We start from the raw sequence: 13,665 nt of genomic DNA, 5'->3' as shown, positions 1-13,665 counted from the left end.
CAGCACAGGTTAGGTACAGTGTAGAGCTCCCCCTACATTGTCCCCCATTAAACTCACCCGTAATTTAATTTTCTTGCGATTCAGACGATCTGACCGGTCATCATCCGACTGTATTCTCTCTCTGATAATTTTCCCCAAGTTCAGATCGAGCGTTGCATCAACCTAGAACATCCGGACAGAAGCCAATTGTTTTGAATGCACAGATAACTGAATTCTCAAAAGTGTCTTCAGAGCATGTTTTGTCAGTTACACACATTAAAAATCGCACGGCAGCTCACAGCAGCCTGAAACAACCGCATTTGACCCTGTGGCACGTAAGGTCGTCTTGGGGAAGGGCGAGCAAAAGATCAATCAAAGAGTTGGTTTAATGGAGCATCTTAAAGGAGGAGAGGGAGAGATAGAGAGAAAGTGAGAGACAGAGAGGGTGAGTGAGTGAGAGAGACAGAGAGAGAGTGAGACTGAGGCAGAGACAGACAGACAGAGAGAGACAGAGGGTGAGAGAGTGGCAGAAAGAGTGTGAGAGTGGGAGAGAAAGCGAACGAGTGAGCCAGAGAGATAGTCAGGAGAGAGGGAGTGAGTCAGAGAGTGAGAGACAGGGAAAGAGACAGAGAGACAGACAGAGGGAGAGAGAGAAAGAGACAGAGAGACAAGAGAAATGAGAAACAGAGAGTGAGACAGAGACAAGGAGAGACAGAGGGAAAGAGAGAGATAGAGTGAGAGACAGAGCAAGAGACAGAAAAGAGAGGAGTGGGATTCTCCTTCCTGCCAGACCTGTTTACTGGAGTGGCACGCCCCCGTCGACAGTGAGGTCCTCCGTCCTGGCAGCCGGCCAATTGGGGCTCCTATTTGGATTTTGTTTATTGTCACGTGTACTGAGGTACAGTGAAAAGCGAGGCAGAGTGAGAGAGAGAGAGAACAAGTGGCAGAGGGAGAGATAGAGAGGGAGGCACAGAGAGAATGGGAGAGAGAGCGAGAGAGAAAGACAGAGAAAGACAGAGAGAGATGTTATATTACCATTCGTGGTAATATGTTGTGTCCTTTGTCTTTTCTTCCAAATGATCCGATGTGTTGTTGAGAAAGAATCCACCAATCGAAAGATTGAAACAAAACTAATTTATTATAATACTATTAATTAAATTAAGTTCGCACACTCTACTGAGCTACAGATAATAATTAAGCAACATTGAATCTGTCTAGCAGTACTCAATAATTTAAATAGTCACTAACTACACTATGATCTAACCTTGTGTTAACTCTGTCTAATCTACTCTTCTTCTAATGCTGTCACCATTCTTTCTCCTTACATCAGAATTCCCTCAGGGTCTGACTTAAATACAGAGAAGTGGTATTTCCCTCTAGTGTTTAATTTACACAGAGATGTAATAGTTAATCCTTCACTAACCTGACTATATACATATCCTTACATCCCCTTTCGTTTTTAGACATTTCTTTTCTGTTTACAAAGGAAAAAATGTATAATATTGGTACACAATACATGATATGTATATGAATTCAACATGAAAATCAATACTGAAAAGTTCAACAGGTACAATTCACAGATAGAGTCTGTCCGGCGTCCTTCTATTTCTGGTTGACCTTTTTTTTTTAAAAAATATATTTTATTCAAGATTTTTTGGCCAAACAGAACAGCACATAGCGTTTCCTTTACACAGCAATAAAACAATATAAATAACAATGGCCAGTTTTAAACAAGTAAATAAATAACATATGAACAAAATCAAAAATAAAACTAAATGGCAACTGCCTTGTCCAAGATAAATACTCTCCAAAAATACAATCCAACAATCCAATATACAATTACATATACCAACTACCTATACATATACAATAACATCCCTGAGAGTCCTTCTGATTCCTCCCCCCCCCCCCCCCCTCCCCCTGGGTTGCTGCTGCTGTCTTCTTCTTTTCCATTCCCTCTATCTTTCTGTGAGGTATTCGACGAACGGTTGCCACCGCCTGGTGAACCCTTGAGCCGACCCCCTTAGAACGAACTTAATCCGTTCCAACTTTATAAACCCTGCCATGTCCTTTATCCAGGTCTCCACACCCGGGGGCTTGGCTTCCTTCCACATTAACAATATCCTGCGCCGGGCTACTAGGGACGCAAAGGCCAAAGCATCAGCCTCTCTCGCCTCCTGCACTCCCGGCTCTTCTGCAACCCCGAATATAGCCAACCCCCAGCTTGGTTCGACCTGGACCCCCACCACCTTCGAAAGCACCTTTGCCACCCCCACCCAAAACCCCTGTAGTGCCGGGCATGACCAGAACATGTGGGTATGATTCGCTGGGCTTCTCGAGCATCTCGCACACCTATCCTCTACTCCAAAATATTTACTGAGCCATGCTCCAGTCATATGCGCCCTGTGTAACACCTTAAATCGTATCAGGCTTAGCCTGGCACACAAGGACGATGAGTTTACCCTACTTAGGGCATCAGCCCACAGCCCCTCCTCAATCTCCTCCCCCAGCTCTTCTTCCCATTTCCCTTTCAGCTCATCTACCATGATCTCCCCCTCGTCCCTCATTTCCCTATATATGTCTGACACCTTACCGTCCCCCACCCATGTCTCTGAGATCACTCTGTCCTGCACCTCCTGCGTCGGGAGCTGCGGGAATTCCCTCACCTGCCGCCCCGCAAAAGCCCTCAGTTGCATATACCGAAATGCATTCCCTTGGGGCAACCCATATTTTTCAGTCAGCGCTCCCAGACTCGCAAACGTCCCATCTACGAACAGATCTCTCAATTGTGTTACCCCTGCTCTTTGCCATGCTCCAAATCCCCCATCCATTCTCCCCGGAACAAACCTATGGTTATTTCTTATCGGGGACCGCACCGAGGCTCCCGTCTTTCCCCTGTGCCGTCTCCACTGCCCCCAGATTTTCAGTGTAGCCACCACCACCGGGCTTGTGGTGTATTTCTTCAGTGAGAACGGCAACGGCGCCATCACCATAGCTTGTAGGCTAGTCCCCCTGCAGGACACCCTTTCCAATCTCTTCCACGCCGCTCCCTCCTCTTCTCCCATCCACTTACACACCATTGAGATATTGGCGGCCCAGAAGTACTCACTTAGGCTTGGTAGTGCCAGCCCCCCCCCTGTCCCTACTACGCTGCAAAAATCCCCTCCTCATTCTCGGGGTCTTCCCGGCCCACACAAAACTCATAATACTCTTCTCAATTCTTTTGAAAAAAGCCTTCGTGACCACCACCGGGAGGCACTGAAACACAAAAAGGAATCTCGGGAGGACCACCATTTTAACCGCCTGCACCCTCCCTGCCAGTGACAGGGACACCATGTCCCATCTCTTAAAGTCCTCCTCCATCTGTTCCACCAACTGCGTTAAATTTAGCCTATGCAATGTACCCCAATTCTTGGCTATCTGGATCCCCAAGTACCGAAAGTCCCTTGTTACCTTCCTCAATGGTAAGTCCTCTATTTCTCTGCTCTGCTCCCCTGGATGCACCACAAACAACTCACTTTTCCCCATGTTCAATTTATACCCTGAGAAATCCCCAAGTATCCGCATTATCTCTGGCATCCCCTCCGCCGGGTCCGCCACATATAACAACAAATCATCCGCATACAGAGATACCCGGTGTTCTTCTCCTCCCCTGAGTACTCCCCTCCACTTCCTGGAACCCCTCAATGCTATTGCCAGGGGCTCAATCGCCAGTGCAAACAATAATGGGGACAGAGGACATCCCTGCCTCGTCCCTCTATGGAGCCGAAAATATTCAGACCCCCGTCCATTCGTGACCACGCTCGCCATCGGGGCCCTATACAGCAGCTGTACCCATCTTATATACCCATCTCCAAAGCCAAATCTCCTCAGCACCTCCCACAAATAATCCCACTCCACTCTATCAAATGCTTTCTCGGCATCCATCGCCACCACTATCTCCGCTTCCCCCTCTGGTGGGGGCATCATCATTACCCCTAGCAGCCTCCGTATATTCGTATTCAGCTGTCTCCCCATCACAAACCCAGTTTGGTCCTCATGGACCACCCCCGGGACACAATCCTCTATCCTCATTGCCATTACTTTGGCCAGAATCTTAGCGTCCACGTTCAGGAGGGAAATAGGCCTATAGGACCCGCATTGCAGCGGGTCTTTTTCCTTCTTTAGGAGGAGCGATATTGTTGCCTCTGACATAGTCGGGGGCAGCTGCCCCCTTTCCCTCGCCTCATTAAAGGTTCTCATCAGTAGCGGGGCCAGCAAGTCCACATATTTCCTATAAAATTCAACTGGGAATCCGTCTGGTCCCGGGGCCTTCCCCACCTGCATGCTCCGAATTCCTTTCACTACTTCCTCCATTTCAATCTGTGCTCCCAGTCCCACCCTCTCCTGCTCCTCCACCTTAGGAAATTCCAGCTGGTCCAGAAAACACATCATTCTCTCCTTCCCATCCGGGGGTTGAGCTTCATATAATCTTTCATAGAATGCCTTGAACACTCCATTCACCCTCTCCGCTCCCCGCTCCATCTCTCCCTCCTCATCTCTCACTCCACCTATCTCCCTCGCTGCTCCCCTTTTCCTCAGTTGGTGGGCCAGCAACCTGCTCGCCTTCTCCCCATATTCGTACTGTACACCCTGTGCCTTCCTCCACTGTGCCTCCGCATTACCCGTAGTCAGCAAATCAAATTCTACATGTAGCCTTTGCCTTTCCCTGTACAGTCCCTCCTCCGGTGCCTCCGCATATTGCCTGTCCACCCTCAGAAGTTCTTTCAGCAACCGCTCCCGTTCCCTACCCTCCTGCTTTCCTTTATGTGCCCTGATTGATATCAGCTCCCCTCTAACCACTGCCTTCAGCGCCTCCCAGACCACTCCCACCTGGACCTCCCCATTATCATTGAGTTCCAAGTACCTTTCAATACACCCCCTCACCCTTAAGCACACCCCCTCGTCCGCCAATAGTCCCATGTCCATTCTCCAGGGTGGACGCTGTTCTTTTTCCTCCCCTATCTCCAAGTCCACCCAATGTGGAGCGTGATCCGAAATAGCTATAGCCGTATATTCCGTCCCCATCACCTTCGGGATCAGCGCCCTTCCCAAAACAAAAAAGTCTATCCGTGAATAAACTTTGTGGACATAGGAGAAAAACAAAAACTCCTTGCTCCTAGGTCTACTAAATCTCCAGGGGTCTACTCCTCCCATTTGCTCCATAAAGTCCTTAAGCACCCTAGCTGCTGCCGGCCTCCTTCCGGTCCTGGACCTCGATCTGTCCAGCCCTGGTTCCAGCACCGTGTTAAAATCTCCACCCATTACCAGCTTCCCCGCCTCTAGGTCCGGGATACGTCCTAGCATGCACCTCATAAAGTTGGCATCATCCCAGTTCGGGGCATATACGTTCACTAAGACCACCGCCTCCCCTTGTAATTTGCCACTCACCATCACCTATCTGCCCCCACTATCCGCCACTATGGTCTTTGCCTCAAACATTACCCGCTTCCCCACTAGTATGGCCACCCCCCTGTTTTTTGTATCTAGCCCCGAATGAAACACCTGCCCCACCCATCCTTTGCATAGTCTGACCTGGTCTATCAGTTTCAAATGCGTCTCCTGCAGCATAACCACATCTGCCTTAAGTTTCTTTAGGTGTGCGAGTACCCGTGCCCTCTTTATCGGCCCGTTCAGCCCTCTCACATTCCACGTGATCAGCCGGGTTGGGGGGCTCTTTACGCCCCCCCCCCTTGTCGACTAGCCATCCCCTTTTTTAATCCAGCTCCTCACCCGGTTCCCACGTAGTTGTGTCCCCCCCAGGCGGCGCCCCACCGCCCCGCCCACCCCATACCAGCTCCCCCTTCTCCCCAGCAGCAGCAACCCAGTTAACCCCCTCCCGGCTAGCGTAATTGCACCCCCCATGTTGCTCCCAGAAGTCAGCAAACTCTGGCCGACCTCGGCTCGCACTGTGCGACGCCCCCTCCTTCCTGCTTCCCTGTTCCCGCCATAATTATCATAGCGCGGGAACAAAGCCTGCGCTTCCCTTTTGGCCCCGCCCCCAATGGCCGACACCCCCAGCTCCTCCACCTCCCTCCCTCCCTCCCCCATAACATGGGGAAGAGAGAAAAGTTACAGGGTCGCAGGATTAACAACTTAAAAATCATCTCTCCCCCCTTTTCCCCCCTCCTCGCCCCCCATATTCGCCCCACCACTTTGTCTCAAACGTTCTTTTTTATAACCCACTTATTCCAATTTCTCTTTGACAATAAATGTCCATGCCTCATCTGCCGTTTCAAAGTAGTGGTGTTTCCCTTGATGTGTGACCCACTGTCTTGCCGGCTGCAGCATTCCAAATTTGACCTTCCTTTTATGAAGCACTGCCTTGGCCCGATTAAAGCTCACCCTCCTTCTCGCCACCTCCGCACTCCAATCTTGATATACGCGGATCACCGCGTTCTCCCACCTACTGCTCCGAGTTTTCTTTGCCCATCTGAGGACCATCTCTCTGTCCTTGTATCGGAGAAATCTCACCACTATGGATCGGGGAATTTCTCCAGCCCTCAGTCTTCGCGCCATAACTCGATAGGCTCCCTCCACCTCCAACGGACCCGTCGGGGCCTCCGATCCCATTAACGAGTGCAGCATCGTGCTCACATATGCCCCGACGTCCGCCCCCTCTGCACCCTCGGGAAGACCAAGAATCCTTAAATTCTTCCTCCTCGCATTATTCTCCAGCACCTCCAGCCTTTCCACACACCTTTTATGGTGTGCCTCGTGCATCTCCGTCTTCACCACCAGGCCTTGTATATCGTCCTCGTTCCCGGCAGCCTTTGCCTTCACGACCCGAAGCTCCTGCTCCTGGGTCTTTTGCTCATCCTTTAGCCCTTCAATCGCCTGTAATGTCGGGGCCAACAGCTCCTTCTTCATCTCCTTTTTAAGTTCTTCCACGCAGCACTTCAAGAACTCGTGTTGTTCAGGGCCCCATATTAAACTGCCACCTTCCGACGCCATCTTGGTTTGTGCTTGCCTTCCTTGCCGCTGCTCTAAAGGATCCACCGCAATCCGGCCACTTTCCTCTCCTTTTTCCATCCGTGTCCAGGGGGGATTCCCTTCTGGTTTACCGCACAGTGTTTTTAGCCGTTAAAATTGCTGTTGGGGTTCCTATTAAGAGCCCCAAAGTCCGTTCCACCGGGAGCTGCCGAAACGTGCGACTTAGCTGGTCATCGCCGCACCCGGAAGTCTGGTTGACCTTCTTAAACCACGAAGAGGAGACTCAGAAGTTTTTAACATCTTCTGTGAATCTTCACTAACATTGTAAGTTGTCTTCGTATCGTTGAAAATACTTTCACGGGGGAGACATGTGGCGCAGTGGTTAGCACTGGGACTACGGCGCTGAGGACCCGGCTTCAAATCCCGCCCCTGGGTCACTGTCCGTGTGGAGTTTGCACATTCTCACCATGTCTGCGTGGGTTTCACCCCCACAGCCCAAAGATGTGCAGGTTGGGTGGATTGGCCACGCTAAATTGCCCCTTAATTGGAGAGAAAATAATTGGATACTCTAAATTTTAAAAAAAAGAAAATACTTTCACAGAGTTGTAGAACTGGAAAGATCTTGTCAGACTGAATGACATAGGAGCATGGTGCTGCTTGACGAATAACTTTTGCAGAGGCAGACCATCCTCCATCAGGGATTCGAATACTGACTTGATCTCCTGGGGTCAGTGTTTCCAGTGTAGTTGCATGTTGATTGTAGTATTGTTGTTGTTTATCTTGTTGATGTTGCATCTTTTTGATTATGGGTAGATGATCTGGATCAGGTAGTCTAATGGAGGGAAGAGTAGTCCTTAACTCCCTGTTCATCAACAATTGTGCTGGTGACAAACCCGTGGCAACCCAAGTTGCTCTGTAGTTGAGTAAAGCAAGATTCATGTCAGCATGAGAATCAAAGGATTTATGCAGAAGTTGCTTCATGATGTGAACCCCTTTCTCAACTTTCCCACTTGATTGAGGATAGTGCGGACTTGATGTGATGTGAGTGAAATTATATTCGCTGGTGAATTCAGCCCATTCATTAAAAAAAAAATTTAGAGTACCCAATTATTATTTTTTTCCAATTAAGGGGCAATTTAACATGGCCAATCCACCTAACCTGCACATCTTTGGGTTGCAGGAGTGAAACAAACGCAGACACGGGGAGAATGTGCAAACTCCACTGACAGTGATCCAGGGCCAGGATTCAAACCCGGGTCCTCAGCACCGTGGTCCCGGAGAACCACTGTGCCATGTGCCGCCCTTGAATTCAGCCCATTCCTGACTATCAAAGCACGGTCCGTTGTCAGACATTACAGTGTTTGGAATACCATGTCTGCCAAAGATTTTTTTGCAGCTTTTGGAAGTTAAGTTGGACAACTTGATGACTTCAGGATAATTCGAAAAGTAGTCTATGATTAACACAGAATCACGACCATTGCAATGAAACAAATCAATTCCTACTTTCGACTATGGAGATTTCTCCAATGCATGCGGTAGAAGCTTTTCTTTGCATTGTGCAGGTTGGAATTTTTCACATGTTTCACATTCGAGTATCAGATTAATGATGTCTCAGTTGATACCCAGCCAATACACAGCTTGTCTTGCTCTTCTGTTGCATTTTTCAATGCCAAGGTGATCTTCATGTATCTGGTTCAGAATCGTGGATCGGAGAGACAAAGGTATTAACAATCCATCCACAACTGTTAGTTCAGCTTGTATGTTCCTAAACTTGGAACAATGCCCTTTTGGCCAACCATTGTTTAGATGGTCTATGACTCGTAGTAACATTGAATCTTTCTTGGTTTCATCATGGATGAGTTTCAGTTTGACATCTGATGCAGGCAGAGTTTCAGCTCGGAGCTGCACTTGAGCTTCTATGTGCTGCATAAATTTAAGTGGTTGCTCTTCTGAATTAACAGAACGTGATAATGCATCAGCAATTATCAATTCCTTGCCTGGAATGTATACAAGTCAAAAGTCATATCTACGTAACTTCATCAGGATTCGCTGTAACCTTGGTGTCATGTCATTCAAATCCTTATGAATGATATGGTCAAATGGTCTGTGGTCAATTTCGACTGTAAAGGTAGGAAAACCATAAACATAATCATGAGAACACCCGTCAGTAAACCTAAGCATTCCTTCTCTATTTGTGCATACCGTTGTTCAGTCGGCGTCATTGCTTGGGAAGCACAGACAACTGGTAACCATAACAAATTGTCATCTTTCTGCAACAGAACTGCTCCAATTACACTTTGACTTGCATCTGTGGAGATTAATGTTTCTCTGTCGGGGTCAAAGAAAGAAAGAAGACGTGCAATAGTTATTTGTGACTTCAGATCAACCTATTTCCTTTGATGAGTGTCAGTCCGTGCAAACGTGGTAGACGTTTTGATGTGATTTCTGAGAGCAGTAGGTCTGGACGAGAGGTTGGGAATGAACTTTCCTAGAAAATTCACAACACCTAAAAATCTCAAAACAGCCTTCTTGTCCTCTGCGGCTTTCATTTTTTGTATGGCATCAATCTCGTCATTGTCAGGTCACACACCGAGGCCGGGATTCTCCAATCCCGCGCGGCCAAGCTCTGACGGCGGCGTGAAAAGCGGCGTGAACCACTCCAGCATCAACGGTCCACGATTGTCAGGTAGTCACCCCTTCCTAGGGGACTAGGTCTGTGCCGGAGTGGTCTCCAGGTCCCGCCGTGTGGGACCATACGTGACCCGCGCTGGCGGAACTCAGCGGGCATTCGGCCCATCGAGGCCAGGAAAATCACCGGGGGGGGGGGGGCCCGACCGGCACGGCGGCGATCCCACGGGCGCCCGAGAATCGGCGGTGGAGAATCGGCGAGCCGGCGTTCCGAAATCTGGTCTCCAAGGAACTTCAGAGTCGATACTAAAACTACATTTGGTTCTGTTCAGTTTCAAACCAAATTTATGTACTCTTTGAAATACTTGTAACAACCTTGAATTGTATTCTTCTCTTGTAGATGACCATACAATTATATCATCCACATACACTCGTACACCTGCAATATCTTCAGTCATCTGTTCCCATCACTCGATGAAAAATCTCTGATGCTGAGATAATTCCAAATGGCATTCTTTTGAAACAGTATCTACCAAAGGGGGTGTTGAATGTACACAATGTCTTGCTTGTGTCATCCAACTGCATTTGCCAAAATCCTCTGGAGGCATCCAGTTTGGAAACAATTTTAGCATTCGCCATCTCAATGGTGATTTTTTTCTCTCTTGGGTACAGGATAGTGCTCTTGCTTAATATTTTTATTAAGATCTTTAGGGTCGATGCATATACTTAATTCCCCAGAAGGTTTTTTTTACACACACCATGGAACTGACCCAGTCAGTCGGTTTTGTAATTTTAGATATTATGCCTAGCTTTTGCATACGTGCAAGTTCTTGCTTCAATCTTGCTTCAATCTCTCCCGAAGCGGCAGGAAATCTTCTCAGAGGGTGTACCACTGGTTTGGCATCTGGCTGTAACTGAATTTTATATTGATAGGGAAGAGTACCCATGCCTTCAAAGACGTGTGGAAGGCAATCCAGAATTCCTTGTATGTCGTCTTGAATAGGTGGAGGAGATAAACTCGCACTATAAATCCTCTGAATTAGGTGTAGATCCTTACAGGCTTGCGCACCCAAGAGTGAAGATTTGTTTGAATCAACAATCTCAAATCTTAGAGACGTAGCAGTGTCATGATTGGTAACCAACAAATAGCAAGATCCCACTGAGGTGATGGCATTGCCATTGTAGTCGCGCAATTGACAAGTTAATTTCTTGATCTTTGGAGTTTGCTTCAGTTTTGAAAGGTTATGCCTATTGACCAAATTTGCAGAAGCTCGTGTCAAGTTTAAAATTAATTGGAGAATCATTAACTTGAAGTACCATGTTCCATTCCATGTCTGTGTAGATAGAATGAACTACCTTAAGAGATGAGACTTCTGTGTTTTCATCACACTTCTCAATGATGTCTACGAAGAATGAGTGTTCTAAAGAATAAGCATCAAGATTGTTGGAAAAACTTCTTCTTGAAAAGCTTCTTCCTTTGTGTCCACACTTCTAACATTCATCTGCTTTGAATTTAAATTTGAAGATTTAAATTTAAGTGTGGATTTGCACTGAGCAGCAAAGTAATTGTGTTTGCCACATTGTGAGTAAATCTTTCCTCGTGCTGGGCATATTTTTGAGGGTGAGCGCGTCCACAGCGTCCACACGTCATGACGTTCACATCGTCACGCGTACAGCTTCTTCACGCATGCGCAGGTCGGTCTTCTTCCGTCTCGCATCTTTTTGCGAAGTGCGCATGTGTAGGCTTAGAACACGCGTGCGCAAGGTGGCTGCAGTCCAAAACATGCATCTTTCTGAGCTGCGACACAGCCCTAACGCATTCCACCTCGAGATTCGTTTTCGCGCCCTTTTCTCGCAGGAGTATTTAATTATACTGACTTTTGGATAATTCATGCATACGGCACATTTCAATTGTGTTTTCAAGCTGGAGATCTTTCTGGCTCAGCAAACGTTGCTGAGCTTATCATTGATTACTCCAAATACAATTTGATCCCTGATCATTGAATCAGTTAAAACGGAGAAATTATATGTTTGAGCTAAGAGTTTGAGATGTCACGAAGCAATCAATTATCATCATTATTTTGCATTCTTCTTTTGAAGACAAAATGCTCAAAAGTTTCATTAATCTGGATCTGACAGTGAAGATCGAACTTTGCTATATCTACATCATATTTAGTCTTAGCTTGATCCGCAGCAAATTGAAATGAGTGATACAGTTCTATGGCTTGTGGACCAGCCATTGTTAGAACTAAAGCTAATTTACAATCATTACTCGCATCATTTAAATCTGAAGCAGCCAGATACAATTGAAATTGCTGCTTGAACACCCGGCAGTTAACATCAGGTTTACCGGTGATCTGGAGTTGTCGTGGACCTTCAGCTTTGTCCATCAGTCCTGGATTCTTCGATGTCCCGCAGTAACAGGTCTGTTCTTAAAAACTGCGTGTTAGTTTTTCCTTACTAAACTATCTAACTAGCTTCAGCAGACACCTGGTACCATGTTATATTAACATTCGTGGTAATATGTTGTGTTCTTTGTCTTTTCTTCCAGAATGTGTTGTTGACAAATAATATACCAATCAAAAGATTTATCATCATACTACTAATTAAATGAAGTTCGCACACTTTACTGAGCTACAGATAATAATTAAGTAATATTGAATCTGTCACTAACTATACTATGATCTAACCTCGTGTTAACTCTGTTTAATTTGGACTTCCGGTTGCGGCTATGCCTAGGTAGGTCGCACGTTTGGCAGCTCCCGCCGGGGACGGACTTTTGGGCTCTCTAGAGGGGCCCCAACGGCAATTGTTCGACAGCTCCCAGTGTGGGAAGGTGACAGCAAGGTCCCCCCGACATTATATGGATTGGACCAGGAGTGGAGCGGTGAAAAAAGTGATCTTGGAGCAGCGAAAAGTGAGAGGGAGAAAAAACAAGATGGCGGCGGGTGGAGACCAAGCAGCATGGGCGCAGTGGTCGCAGGAGCAGCAGGGGTTTCTTAGACGCTGCTTTGAGGAGCTGAAAACCGAAATGCTGGCGCCAATGAAGGCGGCGATTGAGAAGCTAGTGGAGACCCAGAAGGCCCAAGGGGCGGCGATCCGGGAGGTGCGGCAAAAAGCCTCGGAGAACGAGGATTAAATCTTGGGCCTGGCGGTGAAGGTGGAGGCGCACGAGGCGCTGCACAAGAGGTGGGCGGAAAGATTTGAGGACTTGGAGAATAGGTCGAGGAGGAAGAATCTTCGGATTCTGGGTCTCCCCGAAGGAGTGGAGGGGCCCGATGCTGGGGCATATGTGAGCACGATGCTCAATTCGCTGATGGGCGCGGGAGCCTTCCCGAGGCCCCTGGAGCTAGATGGGGCGCATCGGGTCCTGGCGAGGAGACCCAAGGCCAACGAGCCGCCAAAGGCTATAGTGGTGAGGTTCCACCGCTTTATGGACAGAGTGTGTCCTGAGATGGGCCAAGAAAGAGCGGAGCAGCAGGTGGGAGAACACGGAGATCCGAAACTATCAGGACTGGAGTGCAGAGGTGGCTAAGAAGAGAGCTGGTTTCAATCGGGCTAAGGTGGTGCTCCATCGGAAGGGGATGAAGTTCGGTATGCTGCAGCCAGCGCGATTGTGGGTCACGTTCCAGGATCGGCACCACTATTTCGAAACTCCTGATGAGGCATGAAACTTTATACGGACTGAAAAGCTGGACTCAAACTGAAGGTCTGTTGTGGGGGGATGTTTACTGTGTATATGGTGTTTAATACGTTTAGGGAATGTTCCTCTGGTTTGGGTGCTGGATGGGGATGGCTGAAGGGATTTGATGGGGAGACTGTGGGAGAGTGTGGGCATGCTGGAGAGGAAGGAGCGCACACTGACTGCCAGGGAGGGGGGATTCTCACACTGGGGGGGGGGGGGGGGTCGATGGAATGGCGGGAGAGGCCGGGGTCAGCAGGAGTCAGCTGACTTACGGGAGTGTTATGGGGGGAGCAAAAGGGCTAGATGTGGATCTAGCGGGGGGAGGGGCAAGACGGGGGGTATAGGGTTGCTGCTGCATTGGCCAAAGGCGAGCTGGAAGTAGGAGAGGTGGTCGGGGCGGG

At 48.1% G+C, this 13,665-nt stretch overlaps 1 protein-coding gene across 4 annotated transcripts in view; it reads right to left on the bottom strand.

The window, feature by feature from the left end:
* Nucleotides 1-13,665, bottom strand: part of LOC140392920 (atrophin-1-like) — a 238,203-nt gene that overhangs the window by 195,150 nt on the left and 29,388 nt on the right. For all 4 annotated transcript variants that reach the window (XM_072478699.1, XM_072478702.1, XM_072478700.1 and 1 more), the window contains exon 3: nt 58-162. In XM_072478699.1, coding sequence (XP_072334800.1) covers nt 58-162 — 105 coding nt within the window. The remainder of the gene's footprint in view (nt 1-57; nt 163-13,665) is intronic.

Source organism: Scyliorhinus torazame, chromosome 16 (genome assembly GCF_047496885.1).
Source record: "Scyliorhinus torazame isolate Kashiwa2021f chromosome 16, sScyTor2.1, whole genome shotgun sequence".
Lineage (NCBI taxonomy): Eukaryota > Metazoa > Chordata > Chondrichthyes > Carcharhiniformes > Scyliorhinidae > Scyliorhinus > Scyliorhinus torazame.
The sequence above is the reverse complement of the archived record's forward strand: the minus strand, read 5'-3'. Positions and strand labels throughout refer to the sequence as shown.